Below are 27,145 nucleotides of genomic sequence, written 5' to 3' on the forward strand. Positions count from 1 at the left end.
GAACAAAAATGATACTTAAAATTGTTGATTGGCTCTAGTTTTCAAGATATGCTATTGGGTCAGTATATACGACTCTTGACTTGGGAATGGCGGAGGATAAGTGAGTTATAAAGGAAAGGGATCTCAATTTAAACCAGAAATGACAAAAATACATCTTTGACTGGATCTATGAATAAATCTGTGACTGGGTTTGGACAGTACTTGCTTTTTAGGCAAAACAATGAATGATGCAATCTGAAGCTGGTATTGCGTCATACATGATATGAATTGCATCATGTTATTCCTAGAAGTCATGGATGATGCAATCATAACGAAGCTTACATCACTCTGCTGAACAAATTGCCCTATATCAGCTCTAGAAATCATACAGTGTCGTGCTCTCTTATTTGTCCGTGTTTCATTTTGCAAAGGGACACATTTCTGTTTAGCCAAAGTGAGCAGAGATGCCTCATACTTGTGTGAACAGTGCAGATAACTTCTGCTATGTTTGTGGTGAAGTGACTTTTGCATCACAAAAGCGCAGTATAACCACTATGGTTAAGAAAGCCTATCGCCTTTATTTTGGCTGCAAAATTGGAGACCAGGACAAGAGGTGGGCCCCACACATATGCTGCAACACTTGTGCAACAAATCTTCGCCAGTGGTTGAACAGGAAAAGGAAATCTATGCCTTTTGCAGTGCCAATGATTTGGAGAGAGCCAACAGATCATACCAGCAATTGTTACTTCTGCATGGTGCCTCCAGTTGGGAAAGGTGTGTCAAAGAAGAAAAAGTGGACTGTGCATTATCCAAACATTCCCTCAGCTATACGCTCCCAGTACCCCACGGAGAAGGACTGCCGGTTCCTGATGCACCAGAATCATTCTCACTTAAGTCAGACGAGGAAGAGGAAGAGGATGAAACTTCTGGTCCTGAACCATCAATGTCACAGGACCCATATTTTCTCCCATCCTCCTCCTCTGAACCACACCTCGTAACACAAGGTGAACTGAATGACCTTGTCAGGGATTTGGAACTACCCAAGTGTAAGGCAGAGCTGTTGGGCTCCAGACTACAGCAGTGGAATCTCCTGGCAGGTGATGTTAGGGTCTCCATGTTCCGTGACTGTCAAAAGGATCTTGTCACATTCTTTTTCAAGGAAGGTGATCTTGTAGCCTGCAACAACATTGATGGTGTGATGGCAGCCCTCAACATTGTTCACAATCCAGATGAGTGGAGACTGTTCATTGATTCATCGAAGATGAGTCTTAAAGCTGTTTTACTGCATAATGGCAATGTTTTGCCATCAATTCCAGTTGGTCATGCAGTCCATATGAAGGAAACCTATGACAACATGAAACAACTTTTGAGGTGCATAAACTATGACCAACATCTGTGGCAGCTTTGTGGCGATTTGAAGGTTGTTGCTCTCTTGCTTGGTGTGACGTTATTGGCATAAACTGGGACCATGTAGATCATTGTTGCAACCAAGGTCCTGTAGTGGCACCAAATCTTGTATAAAGGGGGTCAAATGGGGTGTCTAAAACAAGGTTATGGTTTACTGGTTATGATTATGCTGTCTATATGTGTGTATCAGTTTTGTAGTTGAAGTTATGAATATTGGCTCTATACTGTCTGTATGGCAAACTTATGCTATGCTGCTGGGTGACATCCCAGACAAGCTGGGATTAGCTCTGCCTAGCCTGTTGATGGCCCATTAAGGACCATCAACTATACAATTGACCCATTGAGAGAAGGCAGATACTGGTAACTCAGCAAAGTATGCAGGAACTTGCCCCAGTGACTCCAAACTCCATTTTGCTGTAATTTTCCACAGTAAGAACAAAGAGGTGTTCTCACACCTGGAAAAGACTATATAAGGCTGATGCCTCATCTCCATTTTGTCTTCAATCCTGCTTCATACCTCTGGAGGGACTTTGCTACAAGCTGAAGGTCTGAACAAAGGACTGAGGACCCATCCCAGCGGGGGATGTATTCCAGAGACATGATTTGAACCTGCAGTTTATTCCATCACTGCTGCAAGCCTGAACCAAGAACTTTGCCATTACTGCATGTAATTGATTTCTTTTAACCAATTCTAACTCTCATCTCTATCTTTTTCCTTTTATGAATAAACCTTTAGATTTTAGATTCTAAAGGATTGGCAACAGCGTGATTTGTGGGTAAGATCTCATTTGTATATTGACCTGGGTCTGGGGCTTGGTCCTTTGGGATCAGGAGAACCTTTTTCTTTTACTGGGGTATTGGTTTTCATAACCATTTGTCCCCATAACGAGTGGCACTGGTGGTAATACTGGGAAACTGGAGTGTCTAAGGAGATTGCTTGTGAGTCTTGCGGTTAGCCAGTGGGGTGAGACCGAAGTCCTCTTAGGCTGGGTCTACACTACCCGCCTGAATCGGCGGGTAGAAATCGACCTCTCGGGGATCGATTTATCGCGTCCCGTCGGGACGCGACAATCGATCCCCGAATCGATGCTCTTACTCCACCAGCAGAGGTGGGAGTAAGCGCCGTTGACTGGAAGCCGCAGAGGTCGATTTTGCCGCTGTCCCTACAGCGGGGTAAGTCGGCTGCGATACGTCGAATTCATACGCGAATAGCGTATCTTAAATCGACCCCCTCCTGTAGTGTTGATGTAGCCTTAGTCTGGCTGGTTTGGTTTGCCTTAGAGGTGGAAAAAAACCCAGCCTTGGGCTTTAACTGCCCTGTTTAAGCAATTTGTCCTGAGTTGGCACTCTCAGTTGGGTTCCGCCAGAACCACATTGTCACACTTGGTCTGCAGACTGGATACACAAAGTACTGCTGTTTTCTCTGCGAATGGGATAGTCGTGCAAGAGATTCCCACTACATCAAGAAAGATTGGCCACTCCGACAGTCATTGGAGCCTGTGAGGAAAAGTGTTCAGCATCCACCACATGTTGAATCAAGGAAGATTTTGTTACCACCCTTACACATCAAGCTGGGTCTGATGAAGAACTTTGTCAAGGCCATTGACAAAACACAAACAGCTTTCAAGTATCTCTGTGGAAAATTTCCAAGGTTAAGTGAAGCTAAGATAAAGGAAGGCGTCTTTGTTGGTCCTCAGATTCGTGAACTTCTTCGAGATGATGCATTTGACTTTGCACTGCATGGCAAGGAAAAGACGACATGGAAAGTCTTCCAGTTAGTGGCAATAAATTTTCTCGGAAACAACAAGGCAAACAACTACAGGTTGTTGGTGGAAAACCTCCTCAAAGCATACAAAAGCCTTGGTTGCAACATGTCACTAAAGATACATTTTTTGCACTCTCATCTAGATTTTTTTCCACCGAACTACGGAGCAGTGAGCGACGAGCACGGCGAGCGATTTCACCAGGACATTGCAACAATGGAGAAACGCTATCAGGACAAATGAGGCCCATCAATGCTTGCAGACTATTGCTGGACAGGGACAAGAGATGCTCCATTTGATGAATACAAGAGTCAAGCCAAGAAGCGCCGAGTAGACACTGAATAGGACTAAACTATGTACATAATAGTTTTTTGCCTTTTGTTTCATAATAAATTTTATTTATATAACCCTTTTGCTGATTTTTAAAGTGTTACATAAACAGGACAGGTGAAATATTATCATGTAAAGCAACCATAAACACATGAAAAGACCTAGGTTTACAATTTATGATTAAAACTCTACTATCTACACAATATACATAGACATAAAATGTAAAAACTTAAATATCTTAGAAACAGTAGCCAATCAGTTGTTTTAATTGCCATATTTGAATTCAGCACATCAAAATACATAATAAATAGCACATTTTATCTCTGAAGCAGACGACTTCTCAAAAATTGTAGACCTGTGTAATTGGTCACTTACACCAAAAATCACACCACATTCAGGTTGATTCCAGTCCCAAGAGGCCAGTCACTTATTCCAGATCAGTTGGTACCCTGAATCTTACACCAAAGACAATGCCTGTAGCCAATCCTGTAATAAACTATATGCAGGTTTATTGACTAGGAAAAAGAAATAAACAGGTTATTTACAGGTTAAAGCAAAAAATCATCTAAACACAAATGAGTTACTATTTACATCCTAGCAGTGACAGATTTGTAGTGATCTGTCAATTCCAAATGTCCTTCAGCGCTGACCCAGGAGTAACCCCTTGGGGTCTCTGGCTTCAGTTTGGTGTTTCTAGCCCTGTCACAGTTCAAACAGCCAAAAAGATGAACAATCTTCACATCTATTATTTTTATTTCCCCCTTCCAGCCTTCAAAGCGATGGGATGAGGCCTTCTGCATGTACTACATGCAGGGGATGGATGGGGGGATCATTCCCGTGCCTGAGTTCACAAGTTCAGAGCAAACATTTTCAGTTATAAAGTAAAACGTACATATTTTCTTGTAGCATGGACCACAGACATTACAAGTGAGATTAATGCCTGCAGCAACTAACCATCATTTCATAGAATCTAAGCACAAAATACATTCTTACAAGATTAATACCTGTTTTGAGCAAAACTAACATACAGGTGACCTGGCCTGGTCTCCAGCTGTGAGATTGTCACTTCTCAGCTGCAGCCTGGGCAAGAGCTGGCATCTGGCCTGCCAATGTCCCAATCCTTCCCGGCCTTTATCTAGTACAATCTGAATGTAGCTGCTGGTAAATGGTGGCCTTCCAGAGACGCCCACTGTATGTCTAAGGGGCCTGTGGTGTGCAAAAAAGTCTCTCATTTTTGGAGTGGTTCTCTAGCAGTAGCTCCTGCAGAATGATGCACAGGATCGTTAGCAATCGCTGAGATTTCACTCTTCACACCCCAGTTCATTTCAGAATCAGATGATTTAAATTCCCTTTTTGTGCCTTTCCTTCTAGAATTCACAGATCTGAGGCTGGTGAGCGACAGTGACTGTGCTGGGCGGCTGGAGGTTTTCTACAATGGGACGTGGGGCAGTGTTTGCTACAATCAGATGTCTGGAGTCACCCCAGCAATTGTCTGCAAACAACTGAACTGTGGGGATGGAGGGCAGATTGCAAAAGACTTTGAATATGGAGCAGGTTCTGGTCCCACATGGCTGGACCACGTTGCATGCAGTGAACAGCACAGCTCCCTCTGGCAGTGCCCGTCAGAGCCCTGGAATCCAAAGTCATGTGATAACCGAGCAGAAGAGACCCATATTTCTTGCATTGGTAATTCTGAAACTACCTGCATGCAGGCATGCAGACACACATATATGTGATGTGTTCAATTAATTGAAGGTTTAGGATAGAACTTGTTATTGTTCACATCTCAGTGTAGGCAGATGTAAATTCTCAACACAAGATACAAACATATTTTCATGATGTTTTATAGCAATAAGCATTTGTCTGATTAACAACAAACATGGAAATTAATCAATTAATTATAAAAGAGACCAGTGTTATACAGTGTGATAAGGCAGTGGGAGATCCTAGAAAAGCCTCTCCCTAGAGACAGTCATTAGGCAGCTCTGTGTTTATTAATCCTTTTGGGATGAACAATCAGAGATGGGCCCAGGCTGTGCAGTTTGGGTCAGAACTGGAATCCTGCACAAGTCTATGTGCATGTCGGCCTGTGTGTCTGAGTAACAGCTGAATAGCAAATTAATTAGATATTAAATGACCCAGAGTTCACATTTCAGTTCATACAGTGCTGAAATTAGGGGTTTAAAATACAGATAAATTCTACTCCCACATCACACACACAACCCAGTGCATTCACCACAGCTTTTTCTCTCCATAGGAAAAAAAGCAAAACCAACTCAGACCCTGTTTGCCGAATGCCCGAACTCTCCAAGCTGCACAGGTATCTCTGCTTCTCACTGTTTCACTCTTGGTCCCTAAGGACTTTCCCAGCTGTCCCAGTAACATGTGAGGTTTCTGCATTTCCAGACCAGGAGAAGTTACGTGTCGTGGAAGGAGAGGACAGATGCTCGGGGAGAGTGGAGGTTTGGTACCGTGGCTCCTGGGGAACAGTTTGTGATGACTCCTGGGACATGGCGGATGCTAATGTTGTGTGTAAACAACTGGGCTGTGGATCTGCTGTATCTGCCCCGGGCGAGGCTGCATTCGGTGAGGGGACTGGTCCCATCTGGGTGGAGAAGGTGAACTGCAGAGGGACAGAGTCATCTCTCTGGGACTGTCCTGCCAAGCCCTGGGGTGAGAGCAACTGTGGTCATAAGGAAGATGCTGCTGTGAATTGCGCAGGTGAGTGGCAGGAGATGTTTCTGCTACATGCTTTAATTTTCAGGGACATGGATGGATCAGCCCACCGCCCTATCCCTTTGGTCCCAGACCAGGCCCTCCCATCTCCTGTGTGCAGGAGAATCATGGATGCCGTGGGGTGGAACCTTTGTGGGGTCAGATTGGCTCAGGCATCAGCCCACATAGCATCTGTATCCATCACAGGCCCCAGTGTGCTAGTTTGTTACTAGAGTCCTCATTGCTGCACAGAGCACAAGGGACTTGGGCCCTAAATCACTAACAAACAGGCCCTGTGCTGCTGTGATGGAGTTTGTGGACATGACAGCTGGAGACAACCAGGGACTCTCAGAGGTGAGGTTCCCACGAGGAACAAACACGTCACCTCCCCCTCGCTCCAGACTCTACCTCTCCTCCCTTTCTCTTTGCAGGTGTGACAGAGAGGACAGATTTTCCAAATACCCCAGTTAAAGCATCCCCCTCCTCCCATCAAGGGTTAAATTCCCCTGGGGCTGGGTCACAGAGGAGGAGCTGCAAGCTGCAGCCTGAGGGAAGGAGCTCCTTTCCCTGGCCTGTGACATCTGAGGGGGAAGGACACCCGGGTGGGAGCTGCAGGCCCTGCTGAGCCAGAGGATTCCTGTCTTCTGGCTCCAGCTGACAGGGCAGGGCCCATGATTTAAACAGCAGCCTGTGAGCTGCCCCCATAGCGCACAGACTGTCCCAGCTCATTACCCTGCTGTTCTGGGCCGTGCAATCAGTGACTGGGGACCTCCCCAGGTCCCCCTCCCTCCCCCGAATCTCACAGGATAATCTCTCCTTGTCGCATGTTCATTTCCATCCAGGTCCCGCGCGACGCCCTCCGACCGACAGTGGGAGAGTCACGGTGCCCCTGATCATCTGCATTATCCTGGGGGCCCTGCTCTGCCTGGTCTTAATCATCCTGGGGGCGCAGGTGCGAAGTGCCAGGGCACAGCGCAGAGGTGGGTGCTGATTGGTGTCACTGTGTGAAATGCCTCTGCAATAGCAGGGGGGCTGCAGGTGTCAGGGTGAGGGGTGATACCGGGCTGGGTGGGGTGGACGAGGGTGCCTGTTAACTCCTCTCTCATTTAATATTTCATTTACTGTCTGGCAGTGGGACAGCCCAGCCATGAAATCTGGAGATGATGCTAGCTAGGGACCTTTACAGTTTCAGAGAATCTGCATCTGTATCTCCCCCCCCCGCTCCGGTGATCCACTCCAGGAGTGCCCACTCAGGCCTCCAGCCGTCACCTGTCTCTGGGTGGGAACCCCCTGTCCCACCTCCTTGTGGCCAGGAGTTTTTAATACTGCACCCCCCCCGACTTCCACTGTGATACCCCAGCAAACCAGTCTGCGTACAGGCCAGCCCCCATGTTGTGCGTTCTCCCCAAGGGCTATGAGCAGTGCATTGCCAGCAGTTACAAGTCACCACCCAACTCTCTCTCAGCAAACTACACCTTATTCCTAGGATAAAAGTATGACACAGAAAACATTAAAAACAATAAAAATTCCTCCACACTTGCTGAACATACCAGAATTCACCCGTCTTCCTCATGGGCAGCTTGGTAGACCAACGTCCCTCCAACTATTCAGTGTTGGGATCCCCGTGGACAGAAGGTCCTGCCCATTTGCTGAATCAAAATGAAGGCCCTGAGTCTGTTTAAACTCAGCCTTTCATACCAAAAGTCTTTCTTTGTCTCTTGGTCTCTGGTAACCCAGTTTGGACCAGTCTGTATAAACCACCCTGAAGGTCGTTACCTTTCTGGAGTTGTTTACAATCTCAGTGATTCACCTTAACCACACACCCCCTCTCCAACAAACACACACACACACACACACACACACATACACTCTCTCACTGTTTTTTCTTCCTTGAGGAGCTGTGGTAACCCTCCCACATGAAGTAGAACATAAACCATTCATAGCTTTAATACAGTGATTCCCAAAGATACTGCCTGGAATTTCAGTATCTGTCCCAGGGAAGGGTTCAGAATATCATGAGAGACATCATGGAAAAGGGACCTAGAGAAATTGGAAATATTTTCAGGGGGGAGAAGTGTATAAAAATAGAGCTGTGGTAAATGGTTGTGAAGAGAGTGATCCAGTAGAAAAGACAATCTTAGGAAGGAGAAGTGCAGGAAAGGAGCATTATACTGTATTGTACTGAAAGCTGGCACTTGTAGGGGATTTTACTTCTATAAAACACTATACATACATTAGCTAGCAGCTCCATTGCAAGAAGATAGAGGACAGGATCGCCATCAACATACACGTAACATTCACAACTTTGCAGTAAGACAATGACTATAATCAGACCTCATGGTTCAGGGCTTCAGCCGGTTGCCTGCAGGGGTCAGGAAGGAATCTGGGAAACTCCCATATTTGTGTTTTGTTTTACTTTGTTGTGTTTCTTGCCCTGCTCTAAAGCATCAGACATTAGCTACAAAGGGATATGTGACACTGGATAGGCTGGACTAGTCCTCTGAGGTGGTCCAGAGAGAGCTCTTTCTAAGATATCTGGCTGGTGTGTCTTTTCCACGTGCTCAGTGTCAAACCGATTGCCAGATTTGGGGTCAGGAAGGAATTTTCCCCTAGGTCAGACTGGCGAAAAGGGACCTTGGGGGATTTTCATCTTCCTCTGAACCATGGAGCATGGATCGCCTGCCAGGATTATCTAGGCATTTCTCACCTAGTCAATTCCCTGCCATTGCGGGGGCCTTGGGCATTGGTGGTATCTTCGTCGCTCCTGATTTCTGCCTGTTGCACATGTAACCCTTCTGCCCATCTAAGTTGGCAGCAACAAGGGACGGGTTCTGTATCTAGGGGTTCTGCTTCAATAACGCAATGCAAAACCGGCTCGAGCCCCCACCCAGTGACCTGGGACCATTACATACCACCCCCTGGATGCCTCTAAGAGGCAATACTTCCCCTCTCGCAAGCACGGAGTCTGAGTGTAACAGAAAATGTTTAATAACATGAGGTAAACGACATCAGCATTAAATTGGAAAAACACCACAAACAGGATTCATAACACAACCCTTGAGCAAAAAAAACCCACCCCAGCAAGTTGGGCTGTGTCCTTTCCCTTGGGTTCTTGAAACCAGCAACCCAAGGATCACCAAAGTCCCAAAAGTCCAACAACCCCCCAAAGTCTCTGTCCCTGGTCAGTGCAGCCCCAGAGTTTGGGGGGGGCACACAGGGCGTTAAGGGGTACCTTACGTGATCCGAGGCTGAGGGGGTTCCGCCGCAGCCTTCACCACGAGCCGCTCCACTCCACCAGCTGTCCCGTGAGCTGCTCCCGCCGTCCCACGAACTGCTGCGGCAGCTGCTCGACTCCACTCACCGACCTGTGAGCCGCTCAGCTCTGCTCCACTTCAGCCGTCCCTTGGGCCGCTCCCACAAGGCTCCGCTCTGCTAGCGGCTCCTCCAGCCACTCCACTCCGCTCCACTCCCCGACCTGTGAGTCGCTCAGCTCCACGCCAACCGTCCCACAAGGCTCCACTCTGCTACGGTAGCTGCTCCGCCAGCCGCTTAGCATTATAGCTTCAGGCTCCCCCACTAGTTAACACAGCTTCAGTGATTTCAGCTCCTAGCAATTTCAGCTCATAGTAGGGGAGCCCCAGTGCTAGTGCACCATTGGCCCAAAGTAAATTCAGTTCAGCAGTCTGTAACTAAACTTCTAATGGAATCAAAGTTAGCTCTGATATTCAACAGTGGAGAGAGGAGGTAGTGCAATTGGTGTTTCAACCCCTCAGAGAGGGCCCATACCATCAGGTACAAATACCTGTCCCCATCCTCTCTCCATTCACTGGGTTTTGTAACCCATGCCCCTTGTCAAGCAAGTGCTACTTAGGTAATGGTGAAGGACTCACTCAGTCCTTCTGTCATACAACAGGCTCACTGCCCTTGATTCACAGAATCAGGGTAACAAAACTTTATTCTTCCTGCCCCAATAACAAAGAAACTGGGGATCCCACACCAGCCAAAGTAACCACTTTGAGTTGCTGTTGTTTCATGCCAGGCGAGTGGGTGTGCCTATGCAAACAAGATCAGCCCCTGGAGTTCTTTTCCACACTTGCCATAATTCACCACCAGATGTCAGGGTAGAGCTCATTCTGACTCTGCTTACATCCTCCCCCCAGCCGAAAATTTGTCGTCCCGACAAATCACACTCCCTATTATAACAACTCACAGGTTCCCTCCAAAGGGCCTCAGATAGCCCACTTTAGCTTCCACAAGCCTGTGTGCTAAACATATTGGTTCCTCACTAGTCACCCCAGGTGCATCATAAGTCAACCGTTTTACTGGCCTTATTACCCTGTCTCGTCTATTGAGAATCTCTGTTGCCGTGGTAGGGGGGACAGCCTCTTGAACGACAGATGGAGTGGTTTCCTTTGAGGGCCCCTCGGCTACTGGCATAGGCCCCTGCATTTCTAGTTCTAACAGTGGAGGGTCCAAGGTGCCCAGGACATCCTCCACCTGTATGTCTCCCCTGTCCAATAACCTATGTGTGTCATCACATGGGTGTCCCACCAGTGGCTCAGGGGTGTCAGGAATGGGCCTAAATACTTCTGCCATGGGGTTTAGGGCAGAAGAGGAGGAGCTCTCTTTTGATTCAGCTGATCGAGACTGAAATCTTGTCTCCATCTCAGGATACACCATGGTTGTGTCTTCCTCCTCAGACTCACTCTCGGATGTGCTGCATAGGGGTAGGTTAGCTGCAGGGGGCTGGCTGTCCACGTTGGAGGGCAGCTTTGGTCCAGCACCTTCTTCTGCCTGGTTGCCTTGTTGTGGCCCATCTCATAAGGGGTGCCTACCAGTTCTCCCACAGGGAGCAAAAGGTTTCTATGCACTGTCTTTATCTGCCCTGGACCCTCTTCCAGTTTAATCTTGTAGACCGGCAGGTCTCCTAGCTTTTCCATCACCAAATAAGGTATTGCCTTCCATCTGTCAGCTATCTTGTGTTTGCCAGCAATACCCAAATTTCGCAGCAGGACTCTGTCCCCCGGCTGGAGCTCTTGTAAACGTACCCTAGCATCATATCGCTGTTTGTTGCGGTCTGCGTTCTTCCGAGCAGCAGATGTAGCTAAGTGATAAGCATCCCGCAGCTTTTCTCTTAGTCGAGATACATATTGCTGATGAGTTTCATAGCTATCTCCATCCTCTGATACACCAAAGCACAGGTCTATGGGTAATCTTGGTTCTCGTCCAAACATTAAGAGATATGGGGTGACTCCTGTAGCATCATTCTTTGTGGCATTGTAGGCGTGCACCAGAAATGCGACATGTTGGCTCCAGGTTGCCTTCTGCTCTGGCCGCAAAGTCCCCAACATATCTAATAGGGTTCGGTTGAACCTCTCTGGCTGAGGATCACCTTGTGGGTGATAAGGTGTTGTCCTAGACTTTTTAATTCCTGCTATCCTCAGCACCTCCTTCAGAAGATGACCCTCAAAGTCCCGCCCTTGATCCGAGTGTATCCGGGCTGGAAATCCATAAACTGAGAAATATTTCTCCCACAGTACTCGAGCAACAGTGGTGGCCCTCTGATCACGTGTGGGATATGCCTGCGCATATCGCGTATAATGGTCAGTCACTATTAGAATGTTCCCAATATTCCTCTTGTCTACTTTTAAAGACAAGAAATCAATGCATACCAGCTCCAGAGGTTTGTTGCTGGTGATGTTCTTCAGATATGCAGCCCTTGTGGGCAGAGTTTTCCTTTGAACACATCGAGCGCAGGTCTCACATTTCCTGCGAACATCTTCAGCCATCCGAGGCCAATAGAACCTACTACGAATAAGTTCCAGGGTCCTCTCCATCCCTAAATGTCCAAAGTCATCATGCAGGGCCCTCATGGCCAAGGCTCTGTACTCTTTTGGCAGCACTAGCTGTGCTCGTTGCTTTTGTAAAGGGTCTGTGGTCACTTGGTGTAGCACTCCCTGAATCAGTTTTAGTTTGGTCCATTCTCTCAATAGTAGTTTACCCTCCGGGTTAGGTGGGACAACCACAGCTGAGCTTCACCCCTCCCTTTTTGCAAGTAGTGTATCACGAATGTCAATATCTTGCAGCTGGGCTTCCTGCCAGTCAGCCGCATTGAGCATGGACAAAGGAGATTGGTTCAACGCAATATAGTTCACTGAAGCAGAAGGCACGCATTCAGGGGGCAGGCCCAAAGCTTCTGCAGCACATCCATGAAGACTCTCCTGGGACTCTGGTTCCCGGCGACTCACACTGCAAATAGCCCTCACTCCATCTGTGGGTATCACAGCAACTCCTGGTGCCTGTGGACGCCTGGACAATGCATCTGCATCTACATTGCTTCTCCCTGATCGGTATTGAATGCTGAAGTCATAGCTAGCCAAAGCGGCCACCCATCTTTGCCCTGTAGCATCCAGCTTAGCACTTGTTAACACATAGGTCAGTGGGTTGTTGTCCGTCCACACCTGGAACTGAGCACCACAAAAGTAGTCTCGAAATTTCTCAGTGATGGCCCATTTCAAGGCCAAGAACTCCAGCTTGTGGGTGGGATAGCGAGTTTCACTATCAGACAGTCCTCGGCAAAGGCTACAGGTTTACGTCTTCCTTCCACTTCCTGGTACAGTACTGCTCCCAGACCCTCCAAACTGGCATCAGTATGCAGGATAAATGGCTTGCTTGGGTCAGCAAAGACTAGGACCAGAGCATGAGTTAGGCATGTAATGATTTCTCGAAAAGCCCTTTCACATCTCTCATCCCACCGTGGCCCAAATGGTTCGAAGGGGCCATAGTGTCTCTGCACAGGAGGCTTTGGGGACCTCCCCTTATTCTTGGTCTTAGATTTGTTCCTGCTGGACTGGTATCCCCTGGTAAGATCATTCAGAGGTTTTACAATCGTAGCATAGTTCTTCACAAATCTGCGGTAGTAGCCACTAAACCCAAGAAAGGTTTTGAGTTCTCTGTAGTTACTTGGACATGGCCATGTAGTGAGGGCTTCTATTTTATCGGGATCAGTACTCACACCCTCTTGGGACACGATGTGACCCACATACTTCACTGAGGTCCTGCAGAACTGGCATTTGTCAATTGAAAGCTTCAAACCATAATCCTCTAACCTATCAAGCACTTTAAGAAGTCTTTCTTCATGCTCCTCCAAGGTTCTTCCAAACACAATCAGGTCATCCAAATAAACTAACACTTGCAGTAAATTCATGTCTCCCACAACTTTCTTCATAAGACGTTGAAATGTGGCAGGTGCTCCAGAAATCCCTTGGGGCATGCGTTCAAACTGATAAAACCCTAATGGGCAGATGAAGGCTGTCTTCTCCTTATCTTCTTCACCCAGAGGGATCTGGTAGTATCCACTCCGAAGATCCAACACAGAGAACCACTGGCTTCCCAGCAAATAGTCTAAGGCATCTTGGACTCGGGGCATTGTGTACTGGTCAACCACAGTACGGCGGTTTAGGGTGCGGTAGTCAATACACATCCGGATTTTCCCATTCTTTTTACGGACCACCACAGTGGGTGAGGCGTATGGACTGCGGGACTCTGTAATGATGCCATTCGCAGCCAGCTCCTGAAGATGTTGTCGCACATCTTCCATCTCGGAGAGGGCAATCCTCCTAGATCTCTCCCTGAAAGGTCGAGAGTCATGTAGTCTGATGTTGTGCTCTACTCCTTTTGCACATCCCACATCCCACTCATGCAATGAGAACACCTTGGATCTTTCACAAAGTTTCCTCCTCAGGCGAGATTTCCACTCCTCAGACAATGGTGAATCTCCAAAGTCAAACTTTGCAGGGTCTATTGTCGGAACTTGAGTCTCACACTGGGGTTTTACAATTGATTCAGGCTCGAAGAGATCTGCTATCTTTTGTCCTTGCTTCACAACAACATCTCGACTTGTTTCATTAGCAATCAGTATAGTCACCTTTTCTTGGGCTTCAGCAGGTAGGGTTATGACTCCACTGGGGACCAGCACTCCTTCCGGGAGCTCTCCTTCAACTGGCTGCTCTACCATTGCTAATGCCCCTTTACTGCCTTTCAGCCGAGTACTCATGACAAGCACTTCTTGCTCCGTCCTTGCAGGCACTACTAAGGGGGTTGTGCCCATGTACTTCAGTGTCCCAATCGGTAGCTCAGATGTCTCCTTTTTAGCACCCTCAATCTTCCTATAGGCTTCAGCACAAAGCGTATGGATCATCAGGGTATTCAAGTACTGGTCCCCAGCCCGTCGTCTGCAGTAATCCGCGAGCACCTTGAAGAGACTGGAGTTGGTCCCTATCAGCACAGACACATCAGAGGTCCCTTTATGGTCAGGGCATATTAATGCAGCTGTGTCCACCTCCTGTCTTACCCCAGCAATCTCTTCTGGGAATTCCAGGTGTACTATGACATACTCCTGATAGGGGTATTCATCCATGCTGAGGCCACACAGGCCAAGCCCTGTCAGGGGCTGTATAGGCAGATGCCTAAGCATCTGCTGGTAGAAAGACTGGAATATAATAGTCACTTGAAATCCAGTGTCAAGCACGGCTTTACACTCCTCCCCTTCAATCTTCACCATGACCTCTGCTCGAGGCCCTATCAGTCCTGCGGGGATCCCAGCTGGACGGTCTTTTCTGGGGGAATCTTCAAATCCTGCAGGCCTGGGTGGTCCCCATCCCCGGACTCTCTGGCAGCTACCGGATCTCTCCCAACTGATCCTCAGTTTTCCATACACTAAGGAGGGGTTTTCTTCATTATGGCACTTGGCAGCACGGTGTCCATCCTGACCACATCGGTAGCAGACGAATTGTCCTTTCCCCCTTCGCCCAGATGGGATGGTGGCTCTAAATGCTGACTTCTCCATCGCCATAGTCAGAGGCTCCTTATTCCCGGACGTCTTAGCTCGGTCAATGGTGCTTTGCAGTTCAGCTATCCGTTCTGTCAGGACCTGCACTTGTTGGGCAAGTTCCTCTGTGGTGCTCACCATCAGTACACTGGCCATTTGCAGTGGTGTTGTGCCGGCTGGCTCCAATGTTTGGGCTTCCCAAAACTCGCTGGCAGCCTGCCTTTCTTCCTCTTCTCTGATCTCCTTTATCAGCTGGGAATAACTTGGGGGATGTTCCCGTCGTTCTCTTAGCCGGAGATGGAGTAGAATCGGGTTCTGATACTGAGCTCCTCTTACAATTTGAGCCAGTCTGGTCCGATCCATCTGTTCAGCAGTCACTGCAACCCTCATGACAGCTCTCTGAAGCAGTCTCTCCAGCCTCTGTATAAAGGCTGAAATCTTCTCGCCAATTTGCTGTCGGGAATTAAGGAACTTACAGTAACTGTCTTCAGGGCCCTCTACACTCCCAAAGGTATGATCAAGGGCCTCCAGGCAGTCCTTCACACTGACCCCAGGGTCAATGAGCTTCAGGGTGCGAATCACATCTAATGCTGGGCCACTAAGGCTCTCTATTAGACATCTTCGCTTTTCTGCATCAGGTACGGCCCACTCCTGCAGCATTTCAGTGGTATGCTCCAACCAGGGTTCGAACTCCTCTGCCCCAGCAAATAACCTTAACTCACGACAAGAGTTTGACCTAGCATGGGACAACACAACCTTTTCCAATATTTGCCCCAGTGCTTTTGCCCAATCATTAGCTGAGGCTGCGGCCCCTGAGCTAGAGGCTGCAGGGCTGGGGCCCAACAAACCTGACATATTAGCCATTATACAAACAGCAATTTCCTCAAAATATAAACACAATTGTTTCCCAATGCAGTGGGACACTCAACAGGTGCTTGCGAGGGGTACTGACCCAGGGCATTCCGGACGAGCCCCCAAAAATGTAACCCTTCTGCCCATCTAAGTTGGCAGCAACAAGGGACGGGTTCTGTATCTAGGGGTTCTGCTTCAATAACGCAATGCAAAACCGGCTCGAGCCCCCACCCAGTGACCTGGGACCATTACATACCACCCCCTGGATGCCTCTAAGAGGCAATACTTCCCCTCTCGCAAGCACGGAGTCTGAGTGTAACAGAAAATGTTTAATAACATGAGGTAAACGACATCAGCATTAAATTGGAAAAACACCACAAACAGGATTCATAACACAACCCTTGAGCAAAAAAAACCCACCCCAGCAAGTTGGGCTGTGTCCTTTCCCTTGGGTTCTTGAAACCAGCAACCCAAGGATCACCAAAGTCCCAAAAGTCCAACAACCCCCCAAAGTCTCTGTCCCTGGTCAGTGCAGCCCCAGAGTTTGGGGGGGGGGCACACAGGGCGTTAAGGGGTACCTTACGTGATCCGAGGCCGAGGGGGTTCCGCCGCAGCCTTCACCACGAGCCGCTCCACTCCACCAGCTGTCCCGTGAGCTGCTCCCGCCGTCCCACGAACTGCTCCGGCAGCTGCTCCACTCTGCTCACCGACCTGTGAGCCGCTCAACTCTGCTCCACTTCAGCCGTCCCTTGGGCCGCTCCTACAAGGCTCCGCTCTGCTAGCGGCTCCTCCAGCCACTCCGCTCACCGACCTGTGAGTCGCTCAGCTCCACTCTGCTAGCTGCTCCGCCAGCCGCTTAGCATTATAGCTTCAGGCTCCCCTACTAGTTAACACAGCCTCAGTGATCTCAGCTCTTTTGTGATTTCAGCTCATAGTAGGAGAGCCCCAGTGCTAGTGCACCATTAGCCCAAAGTGAATTCAGTTCAGCAGTCTGTAACTAGACTTTTAAAGGAATCAAAGTTAGCTCTGATATTCAAGAGTGGAGATAGTGCAATTGGTGTTTCAACCCCTCAGAGAGGGCCCATACCATCAGGTACAAATACCTGTCCCCATCCTCTCTCTATTCCCTGGGTTTTGTAACCCATGCCCCTTGTCAAGCAAGTGCTACTTAGGTAATGGTGAAGGACTCACTCAGTCCTTCTGTCATACAACAGGTTCACTGCCCTTGATTCACAGAATCAGGGTAACAAAACTTTATTCTTCCTGCCCCAATAACAAAGAAACTGGGGATCCCACACCAGCCAAAGTAACCACTTTGAGTTGCTGTTGTTTCATGCCAGGCGAGTGGGTGTGCCTATGCAAACAAGATCAGCCCCTGGAGTTCTTTTCCACACTCGCCATAATTCACCACCAGATGTCAAGGTAGAGCTCATCCTGACTCTGCTTACACACACAAGAGCTTATTCTGCTGAGGACTGAAATGCTTTAGTCTAAGTGCATCTTTGGGCTCAAACCTAGGGGTATCTGGGTGAAATGCAGTGGCCTGTGTTATACAGGAGGTCAGACTAGATGTTCTAATGGTCCCTTCTGGCCTTAAACTCGATGGGAAAAAAAAGATAAACACCAGCGTGGGGGAAGAATTATTTAAGCTGCTCCAAAGGGGAATAGCCGGGAATAATGGGATGAGATTAAAAAGGGAACATTTAAAATGAATGTGAGGAAGCTTCCTGACAGCGAACTAACCCTGGGAACCATCATCAAAGGGCTGTTGTGGAAAGAAACCCTGTCACCTGGTTCATTTAAATTCCAGCAGTGGGAATGTGCTGTAGGGTTCAGGCTCGCACTGGGCCTGAGTGGGAGGCGATGAATGATCCCATAGTGTTTCCCATCTCTGGTTTCAATGACCCTCTGCAAACCCTGACCTTTGTTTTCAGGTTCCAGAAGACCCTTGGATCCCTTCTCTGAGGCTGTGTACGAGGAGATTGATTATAACCTGATGAGAGAGAAGCAGGAGATGTTCAGTCGCTCAGGTCTGTGTGTGTCTCACTCTGAACAGGGAGCAGCTATCTAATGCCCTTTCCATCTTAGGCCCTGACCCAGAGTTCAATCACTGCAGCTTCAGCCCAGTGAACTTGTCATTGGAGCTGGGCACAAGTCTTCATTACAAAATGGTGTGGTGAAAAATTCAAATCAAGAGACACCGAAACATTTCACAAATTCCTGTCAATTTCACCCAGTTGTTCCAAATACAGTAACTCCTCACTTAACGTTGTAGTTATGTTCCTGAAAAAATGCGACTTTAAGCAAAATGATGTTAAGCGAATCCAATTTCCCCATAAGAATTAAAGTAAATCAGAGGGTTAGGTTCCAGGGAAAATTTTTTCACCAGACAAAAGACTATAGTGTGTGTGTGTGTGTGTGTGTGTGTGTGTGTGTACATATATATATGTATATATATGTACACACACACACACACACACACACACACACACAGTATAAGTTTTAAACAACAATTTAATACTGGTACACAGTGATGATGATTGTGAAGCTTGGTTGAGGTGGAGGAGTCAGAAGGTGGGATATTTCCCAGAGAATGCCTTACTGCTAAATGATGAACTAGCAATTGGCTGAGCTAGGGCCGGCTCCAGGCACCAGCAAACCAAGCACATGCTTGGGGTGGCACAATTACAGAGGCGGCATTTTTGCTTTGGCAATTGTGCTCTCGGAGCTCTTTTTTTTGTTTGCTTTTGCTTGGGGCAGCAAAAAACATACCTGGGCTGAGCCCTCAAGGGTTAACTCTCACATTCTACAAGGCAGCAGGAAAGGAGGGAGGGCAGACAGGGACAGAGACACATACCCTGTGTGTGTGTGTGAGAGAGAGAGATGCACATTTCCCCTTTAAGTATGAAGAGTGGGGTCAGAAGTACACTGCCTTGTTAATTAGATCAGCCAGCTGAGACCCAACCGCAGCTGCAGCTGCTGCTGCCTGGAAGCTCCCTCTGTCGTGTGTCCCCCCACTCTATGGAAGATGGGGTAAGCAGGGTGCAGGAGCAGGAGGGAGGGGGACATCCTGACATTAGCCCCCATCTTCTTCCCCTCACCCCCCTATACAGCACGCAGGAGTTTCATGGAGCAGCTCCAAGGCAGATGGCAGGAACATCACATGGCAGTGGGGGGAGGGACACAGCTGAACTGCAGGCAGCTGCTGCACAGGGAACTTAGGGGAGTGCGGAGCTGATGTGGGGCTGCCGGTCCACCCTGGTTCCAAGCCCCCACCAGCTAGCTCCACCGGGCTGCTCTTCCTGCAAGTAGTGGACAAAACAGGTGGCTGCCAAATGACGTTAGAAGGGAGCATTGCACAACTTTAAATGAGCATGTTCCCTAATTGATCAGAAATGAAACAACATTAACCGGGACGACTTTAAATGAGGAGTTCGTGAAATTAAATGTTCTTTGTGTACAACACTAAAGAAAACATTTGTTTTTTTCAATTTGATAGTATTTTTCCATTAGAAATTTCCTTTAATTTCATCTATAAAAACAAACAAACAAAAATTAACTAATGTCCAAAAGAACACCAAATGGTTTCAGTCAAAATTAAACTTCCTTTTTTTACTATTGCATTTGCCAAAACTTAAAGTCATTTTTTGGCTCAACTCAAAAGAATGTTGGGTTTTTTTGCTTTGTTTTTTCCCCCCAATTGCCAGAGAACCAAACCATCTTTTTCCCCCCCACACTCTAGCTGTGGGAGCTGGGTCTGTGGTGAGACCAGCAATTACTCATGCAGACTGAGGGAGATGGGTTTCCTTCCCACCATATACTGCGTCTCCCAATTCTAGGGACAGTTAATGTCACTCTGCCTATCCTGCAGCCTTGGAGTGTAACCAGTTATGGGTCAGGAAAGTGACTGTCTGGGGCCAGGCTAAACTATCACTTGAAAACTGCTCTGGAGCATTGGAACAGGAAATGTTCTGTGCCCCCCTCGTACCACAGCCACTGGTCTGCTGGGTCGGCTCCCTCCTGCCCCCGGAGCAGAGAGATCAGCCCAGGAGAGCCTCATGACTTTGAATCAGAGCCCTTTTATCCTTTGTGCCATTTTCTCTCAATGTCTGATGGGAACATCCTGCCCAAGGGCTGTGTTGTGGTGGGGCTCTGGGAACACGCTCAGGGCATCTCCCAGCATCACTGCCAAGATGGTTACAGTGAATCACAGACTCTGCTCCTGGCTTGTCTTGGCCTAATCTGGAAACACCACAGAGAGCTGATCGACTGATTCATGGGGGAGGTGGGTATTTACCCTTAAGAAGGAGGAGTCCCCTCTGTGGATGAGGAGGCCAGGGCCACTGTGGAACTTCCCTGGACCAGGAGCCAAAGACGTGCCCTTCAGTCACCCCAGTATATTTCAGGTCTAATTGTAGCATCCCCTCAGTGATATTTACCACAGTAACATCGAGATTTCTCTTGGGGAGTCTGTGTCAGCCTCTCACCGCTCAGAGTCGCTGTGAGTTACCATCTCCTGTAGAAGAAGGAATAGTCCGAGACTGGAAATCCTGCTCCTGGCCCCGGATATGTTCCCAGTCCCACAGTTCTGCTGTTCTCACTGTGATGAATTTCTGGTTCTCGTCTCTCCAGTCTCCTATTCAGGTGACTCAGTGACGAAGCTGCAATATTACACCGGGGACAGCGAGGGGGAAAATGATCCTGGATCAGAACAAGGTAACGGGGGAGGGACAGACTCAGGCTGAAAGACCCAAATCTGGGCAGAGAACAGAATTTCTATGACATTTTCTGCAATTGCAGCCATTTCTCCTCACACGGTTCCCATTGTACACAGTCAGGTCTAATCCCTTTGAACAGGATTTCTGTCAGAATCTCAGGATGGGAACATGTGACCATCTCCTGAGCACACACCCCTGGGAGTGGCTCCCAGTGACCTCCCCAGGTGAGGAGCTGGAGGAGACTGGTCAGTCGCTTTGGGTGGAAGGTGTCAATGCCCAGCAGGGCTCAACACACATCCCGCGAGAGATATGAGAAGATTGTCCTGTGTTATAATTACAGATGGGCTCAGCCCAACTCACTGATCTGAACCCACCAGAATTTTAGGGGAGGGGGAATTTTCAGATTCTGACCCCAGCTCTGGATCTCAGTTCTGGGGCTGGCACCTGTCACTATAACAGGCTGAAGCAAAATCCTAGATCTGAACTTCCTGGCCTGGACCCATCTCTAATTATAAACGGGGTGGCATAAACTGAGCAGCTGTAGTTATAAGCACCACCTGTGCTGAAGAGACGCTGCTGGTGCCATGGGCTGAGTGTGGTGTTTGCTCTTCCAGAGGGAGCTTCTCCGGAGGGGTCTCAGTTGGATTACGATAACGTGGAGGAGCCTGCCTTGAACGACGTCCCCCAGACTCCAGGCGGCCGAGGTGAGCAGTGAATCTGCCTTCTGGAACCAACGTCATCCTGACTGAAAACTAACTTTTTCAGGGGAGGGAGAGTGGTATGCTAGATAGAGGCAATGCTCAGTGGTTTGAGCATTGGTCTGCTAAACCCAGGGTTGTGAGTTCAATCCTGGAGGGGGCCACTTAGGGATCTGGGCAAAAATCAGTATGTGGTCCTGCTAGTGAAGGCAGGGGGCTGGACTCCTTGACCTTCCAAGGTCCCTTCCAGTTCTATGAGATAGAATATCTCCATTAATTTATTTAACTTTATTTCCCAGTAGGGACAATAGTGGTTTGTTAAGAAAACCACAAAAGTTCACCCACCAGTATTGTCTATTGGACTAACGCTGGGGCCACTGACCAGGTGCATTACAAGAGCTGTGTGGAGGTCCCGGGGTAGGGAAGCGTGTGATGTCCTAGGTCATGCCAGAGGCCCATTGCAGAGACTGAAGGAGCAGTTTGCTCAGGAGCTGCCCATGCTGTACTTGGCTCAGGTCACTGCCCTGTGATCCTCACTGCCGTGTGCACTAGGGTTACTCACAATTTGTAACGACAACGCACCGAAGCAGAGACCTTTACATAGCAGCAATGTTCCCTGCCAGCCTTTCCTGGTATGCAGCTATGGCAGCTTATATACATCTGTGTCAGACACGCTGTGATGGGGGAGTGGGTGGGACATAGAGATTTTACATCCACGGGTCAACCTTATTAGCTGGCTCAGCTCCCAGTGGTGTCAGTACATTGGAGACTGATGGTAGTTTATGGGGTAAACATTACCAGGAGAACACATTGAAAAGACATTTTAAAATAATGTCGAATTTAGGAATCTGGAAACAAACTCGGGACAATTCCAAGTCATTTCTATTTGTAATTATTGTAATGAAATGCCTTGTGGAGCAACCCCTCTGGTCTAGATCCCAGTCACCTCTTTCTAGAACTGCCCCTCCCCATCGGGGAGCTCTAGGATCCTCTCAACCAGCTATTGAAATGTATCAAATCAATGTGATATGTAAAATCCTTCAGTATGAGGGTCCCAGAGGAGGGCTCCTCTTAGCGCCCTGAGGGTGGAAGTGCTGAGAGATCCCCAGAGACCAGTGAGGCTGGTGCAGCTGCAGCTTGTACTTTAATTCTGTATTCACTGTGAATATTCTCTTAATTACTTCACATCTTCATGTCAGATGCCCCTGTCCTGGCTGGAGATGTCCCAGGGGCTGGTTATGATGATGCCAGAGACGTGTCTGACCCTGAAGATGACCCTGGTTTGAGGCAGAATGATGAGGAAGGCACTGGGGCGAGTGACAGGAACAGGGATTCACAGACAGGTGAGTTTGCACTTCACAGTGCGTCTACAGAATGGGATGGCTCGGAATGTGCATTACACAGCTAGGGAATAAACCTGGCCAACCCAATGTCTGTGGGGAAAAAAAAACCCTCCTTTTCTCCTTTCCCTCAAAGCAGAGGTTTCAATGCTTGCAATGGTGACAGGAAAAGGGGAGTTCTTGCTGTGTACTACTTCGCGGTCAAAGCAGCAAAATCCCTCAATCTCTAGGTTCAAAGCCTTGTGTGGCTGCCTCACCCTGGATGTACTGGATTCCCACCAGTTTACTGTGCTTGTATCTTTTGGACAGAATCTTATAAACCAAAGTCCTGTTACTGATGCACAAATGTTAAAGAGCCTGTGACACTTCCTGTAAAAGTTGGGCTTTTCCCATTATCCTTCGCCAACATCTCCCCTCCCATCCCCACTATGTCATGAGCAGAGACACCACCGGCCTCCCTAAAGGAAGTGGAGTGGCGATCAAATATGCATTGCTTAGTACTTGATAAGAATAATGTGCTTATGTGTATGATTAGCGCAGAGTGAATTATACAATGCCCTTAAGTAAGAACTACTTCCTGGTAGGTGATTGGGTTTTATACATGAAGTGACAGGTGAATACAGTACTCACTTGGCCACTGTAAATGGTCTGGAAACCAAGGATTTTACTTCCAGAATATGTACAGAGATGATGGATTAAAACTTGTCATGGACCCAATGAGAAGAAGAAAGAGGGAACATTTTCTAACCCATACCAGAGAGTGAACTCCACCCTTGCTGTGCAGCCACACATAGCTATAAAATGGATCCACTGACTGTATGTGTCTCCCTTTGTATTTTCAGGTTGGAATCTGCACTCGCTAAGGAGTGAAAGTGTCTCTGGGATGGAGAAAGAAACCCTGTTCCTGCCTCCTGGAGACACAAGTTATGATGATGTGGGACATGGTGACTCTGGGGGATCAGTATCAGAACAATGTGATTGGACCAAATAACCGTAGGATGATGTAAAAGCTTTGCCTCTTTCTCTTAGAAATGCTCCCTCTGGCATGATGCCTAGAGACAGTCTCTGCCTGGTAGATAGAAACCCCTGCTTTGTCTATAGAATTTGGGTGAAGTTGCAGGAAATTCAAATCCGAGTGGGAAAAGGTTCACAAATTTCCTCTGTATAACTTCCCATTGATTGGCCAGGATGGAAGTTTCCTGATTTTTTATCTCTGTAATTTCTTCAGCTTCAATTTGTTCCTTTTTTCTTATTAAATCCTTTCTGAAAGTCTTCCCCATAGTGGAAGTTTTTCTTGCCAGATGAATTGTGCAGTTTCCAGGGCTCATCACAGGGAGAGGCTGAAATTGAACAAATCAAGAGACAAGGGTAGGCCACCTCTGGCTCTGGCAGGCTATTTGATGGGGGGGGGAAGGGAGGGGTTCTACTGAATGTTCTATCAGACATGTGGTAAAAGAGAGACACCAGCAAGAGAACATTCTGCAGTGAGCAACATGGTTGTTCCTAAAGCAAATTCAGATTTGAAACGTTCATTGAATCCAAGGAGATAAATGGGAAATTTTCCCTGGGTAATTCACACCTGAAATTAAAAAAAATGGAGAAAAGAATTCCCCATTAGCAATAAATACAAAGGATGAATATTTTTGCTAGGATAATAAATACTTTATAGACAATAGTGACAAGGGGAAGGTTAATCAGAGTCTGGATTTCTACTGAACTGATAAAGCTACAACAAATAAGTCACTGAGTTGTTACTAGAAACCCCAGTAAAACTGATCATGTTACACAGTGGAATATTTATTTCCAACGCCATCTACAAATATAGTTTAATATCAATGCTGAGCTGAGTACTGACCAGTGGAGAAGCCAGAAGTGTTCTCTGGATTAACCCTCAGTGAAATCAGTAGCAGAATGCATGCAGAGCACATCGCTATTTCACAGAAATGTCTTTCTTTCCTTTACCACAAATCCTGCATTCAGTTTGATCACTTCATCTGTACTCAGATACAATGGAGATAGAAAAGGATGACAGACAGTGAAAGCAGATGATTGGAAGCAGGAACTTTGGGGGTGGGACGGTCATATGAAGAGACTAGGAATAAAACAATTTACTTTTGAAAAGGAAAAACAGAAGACAACATTATGGAGACATGTAATAGAGTGTACTGACCCTTGGAGACTGAGAAGGGAAATCTCAAGGGCTGTGCTAATCCGTTCCAGGGGTTGTGTCTTCAAGACAGATGTGCGGGACAAAGGAAATGACCAGAGAGAGAAGGTGGCCCCAGGTTGGATGTTTGTGCTTTAGTAGGGAACCCAGGCTTCTGACTCTGCCTAGGGCTTGGGAATGGAGAGTTAAAGAGGGAGCAGGTCAACTCTCCCCTCTTCTTTCAGGCTGATGGAATCCTGGGTTTGGTCAGTCCATCCGGGGGGGTCACGTTGCTCACAGGCAAAGAGAGGAGGAGAACTCCCCCCAAAATGGCACACACAGATCCTGGAGAAAAGGAAAGAGAAAAAGAACAGCAGCAGGTGAAGGTGACTGAGGAGGGAATTCTGTTGTATAAATGGGCTTTGATAAAATCCAAGGTCATACATATGTGACTCTGAGAAGGATTTATGCGTCATAATGGACAAACAACTCAGCATGAAATCCCAGGGTGATGCTGTGGCCAAAATGGCCAACACAATTCTTGGAAGTATATACAAGAGAATAATGACTAGAAATAGGGCGCAGATTTTATCTCTGTATTCAACATTGGTAAGACCAATACCAAAACATTGCATCCAGTTGTGTTGTCCACATTTTAAGACTGTGAAAAATTGGACAAGGGGCTATTTTAAAAAGAGCTGAAAAGATGCCTTACAGTGAGAGACAAGAGTTCAATCTGTTCGTTTATCAAAAAGAAGATGAAGAGGTGATTTGATTATGGTGCATAAATACCCTCACAAAGAGAAAATACTGGTACTAAAGGGCTCTTTCATCTAGCAGAGAAAGGCATAATAAAGAAATTAATGCAAGATCATTTAAAATGAGAAATAAAGGACAAATTTGAAATAGGTGATTAAACATTGAAACAAAGTACCAAGGGAAATGATGGATTCTCCACCCCACATGGAGTTGGCGTGAGGGGACAGGGGCTACTTAAGCAAGTGCTCTCAGGTGATATAGAAAACTATTTCTCTCAGGTGCTTGGCTGGTGGGCCTCGCTCACATGCTCAGGGGCTAAGTGTTCTCCATTTTGGGGGTCAGGAAGGAATTTTTCCCCACGTCAGATTGGCAGGGACACTGGAGGTTTTTGCCATCCTGTGCAGCATAGGGAACAAGTCACTTGCTCATTTGGGTATATCTCACCAAATCAATTCCCTGCCATTAAAGGGGCCTCATTGCCCCTCAGTCCCTCCTAGTCTCTACCTATGGCAAACAATAGTTTAGACTCCCAAGGGCTGTAACAGTTTGGTCTAATCCAGGTTGTTGGGCTCAATGCAGGGGTGACTTTGATGGTCTGTCATGTTAATGGGGGTTTGACTAGACTATTTAATTGTCCCTACAGGCCTTAAAATCTACACATCTATGTTATGGCTAAGATGTTGCTGTGTCTGACACGTGGTCACTTCGACTCACAGGTGCCCCCTCCTTCCAACCCAGTCACCTCCTAGTATTCAGGGAATGGCAGATGCAGTGAAAGGCAATAGGGCACTGGTAGGACAAACTTTAGGGACAGTCACTAGGGACAGTCACTAGCCACAGAAAACAAAACCTCCCAACACCCCTGTTAAGGCTGTATTCCCACTTTGAACTTTAGGGTACAAATGTAGGGGCCTGCATGAAAACTTTTAAGCTTAACTACCAGCTTAGCTCTGGTTCGCTGCCACCATTTTAATGGATTCTCTCCCTGGGAAGCCTTGAAAAACCTTCACCAATTCCCTGGTGAATACAGATCCAAATCCCTTGGATCTTAAAACAAGGAGAAATTAACCATTCCCCTCCTTTTTCCCACCAACTTTTGGTGAATACAGTCCCAACCCCCCTGGGATCTAAAACAAGGAGAAATTAACCATCCCCCCTCCTTTCTTCCACCAACTTCTGGTGAATACAGATCCAACCCCCTTGGATCTAAAACAAGGAGAAATTAACTATTCCCCTCCTTTCTCTTACCAACTCCTGGTGAATTAAGATCCAAACCCCTTGGATCTAAAAACAAGGAAAAATTAATCAGGTTCTTAAAAGGAAGGCTTTTAATTAAAGAAAAAAGTAAAAATCATCTCTGTAAAATTAGTATGGAAATTAACCTTACAGGGTAATTAAACTTAAAGAGCTTAGAGGACTTCCCTTTAGTCTTAGGTTCAAAGTATAGCAAACAAAGATAAACACTTTAGTAAAAGGTACATTTACAAGTTGAGAAAACAAAGGAAAACTAACATGCCTTGCCTGGCTATTTACTTACAAGTTTGAAATAGGAGAGACTTGTTTAGAAAGATGTGGATAACCTGGATTGATGTCTGGTCCCTCTCAGTC

At 47.3% G+C, this 27,145-nt stretch overlaps 2 protein-coding genes across 2 annotated transcripts in view; both read left to right on the forward strand.

The window, feature by feature from the left end:
• LOC112061389 (deleted in malignant brain tumors 1 protein-like) overlaps positions 1-27,145 on the forward strand; it is a 141,159-nt gene that overhangs the window by 19,932 nt on the left and 94,082 nt on the right. The gene's annotated exons all lie outside the window — the stretch shown is intronic.
• Positions 5,990-23,899, forward strand: LOC122172959 (antigen WC1.1-like). The gene is made up of 7 exons (XM_065578727.1): positions 5,990-6,200; positions 7,037-7,174; positions 17,811-17,906; positions 20,509-20,592; positions 21,209-21,298; positions 22,492-22,635; positions 23,475-23,899. The coding sequence occupies exons 1-7, from the start codon at positions 5,990-5,992 to the stop codon at positions 23,621-23,623; spliced, it is 912 nt and encodes a 303-aa protein (XP_065434799.1). The 3' UTR covers positions 23,624-23,899.

This window comes from Chrysemys picta, unplaced genomic scaffold (assembly GCF_011386835.1).
Source record: "Chrysemys picta bellii isolate R12L10 unplaced genomic scaffold, ASM1138683v2 scaf1, whole genome shotgun sequence".
NCBI lineage: Eukaryota > Metazoa > Chordata > Testudines > Emydidae > Chrysemys > Chrysemys picta.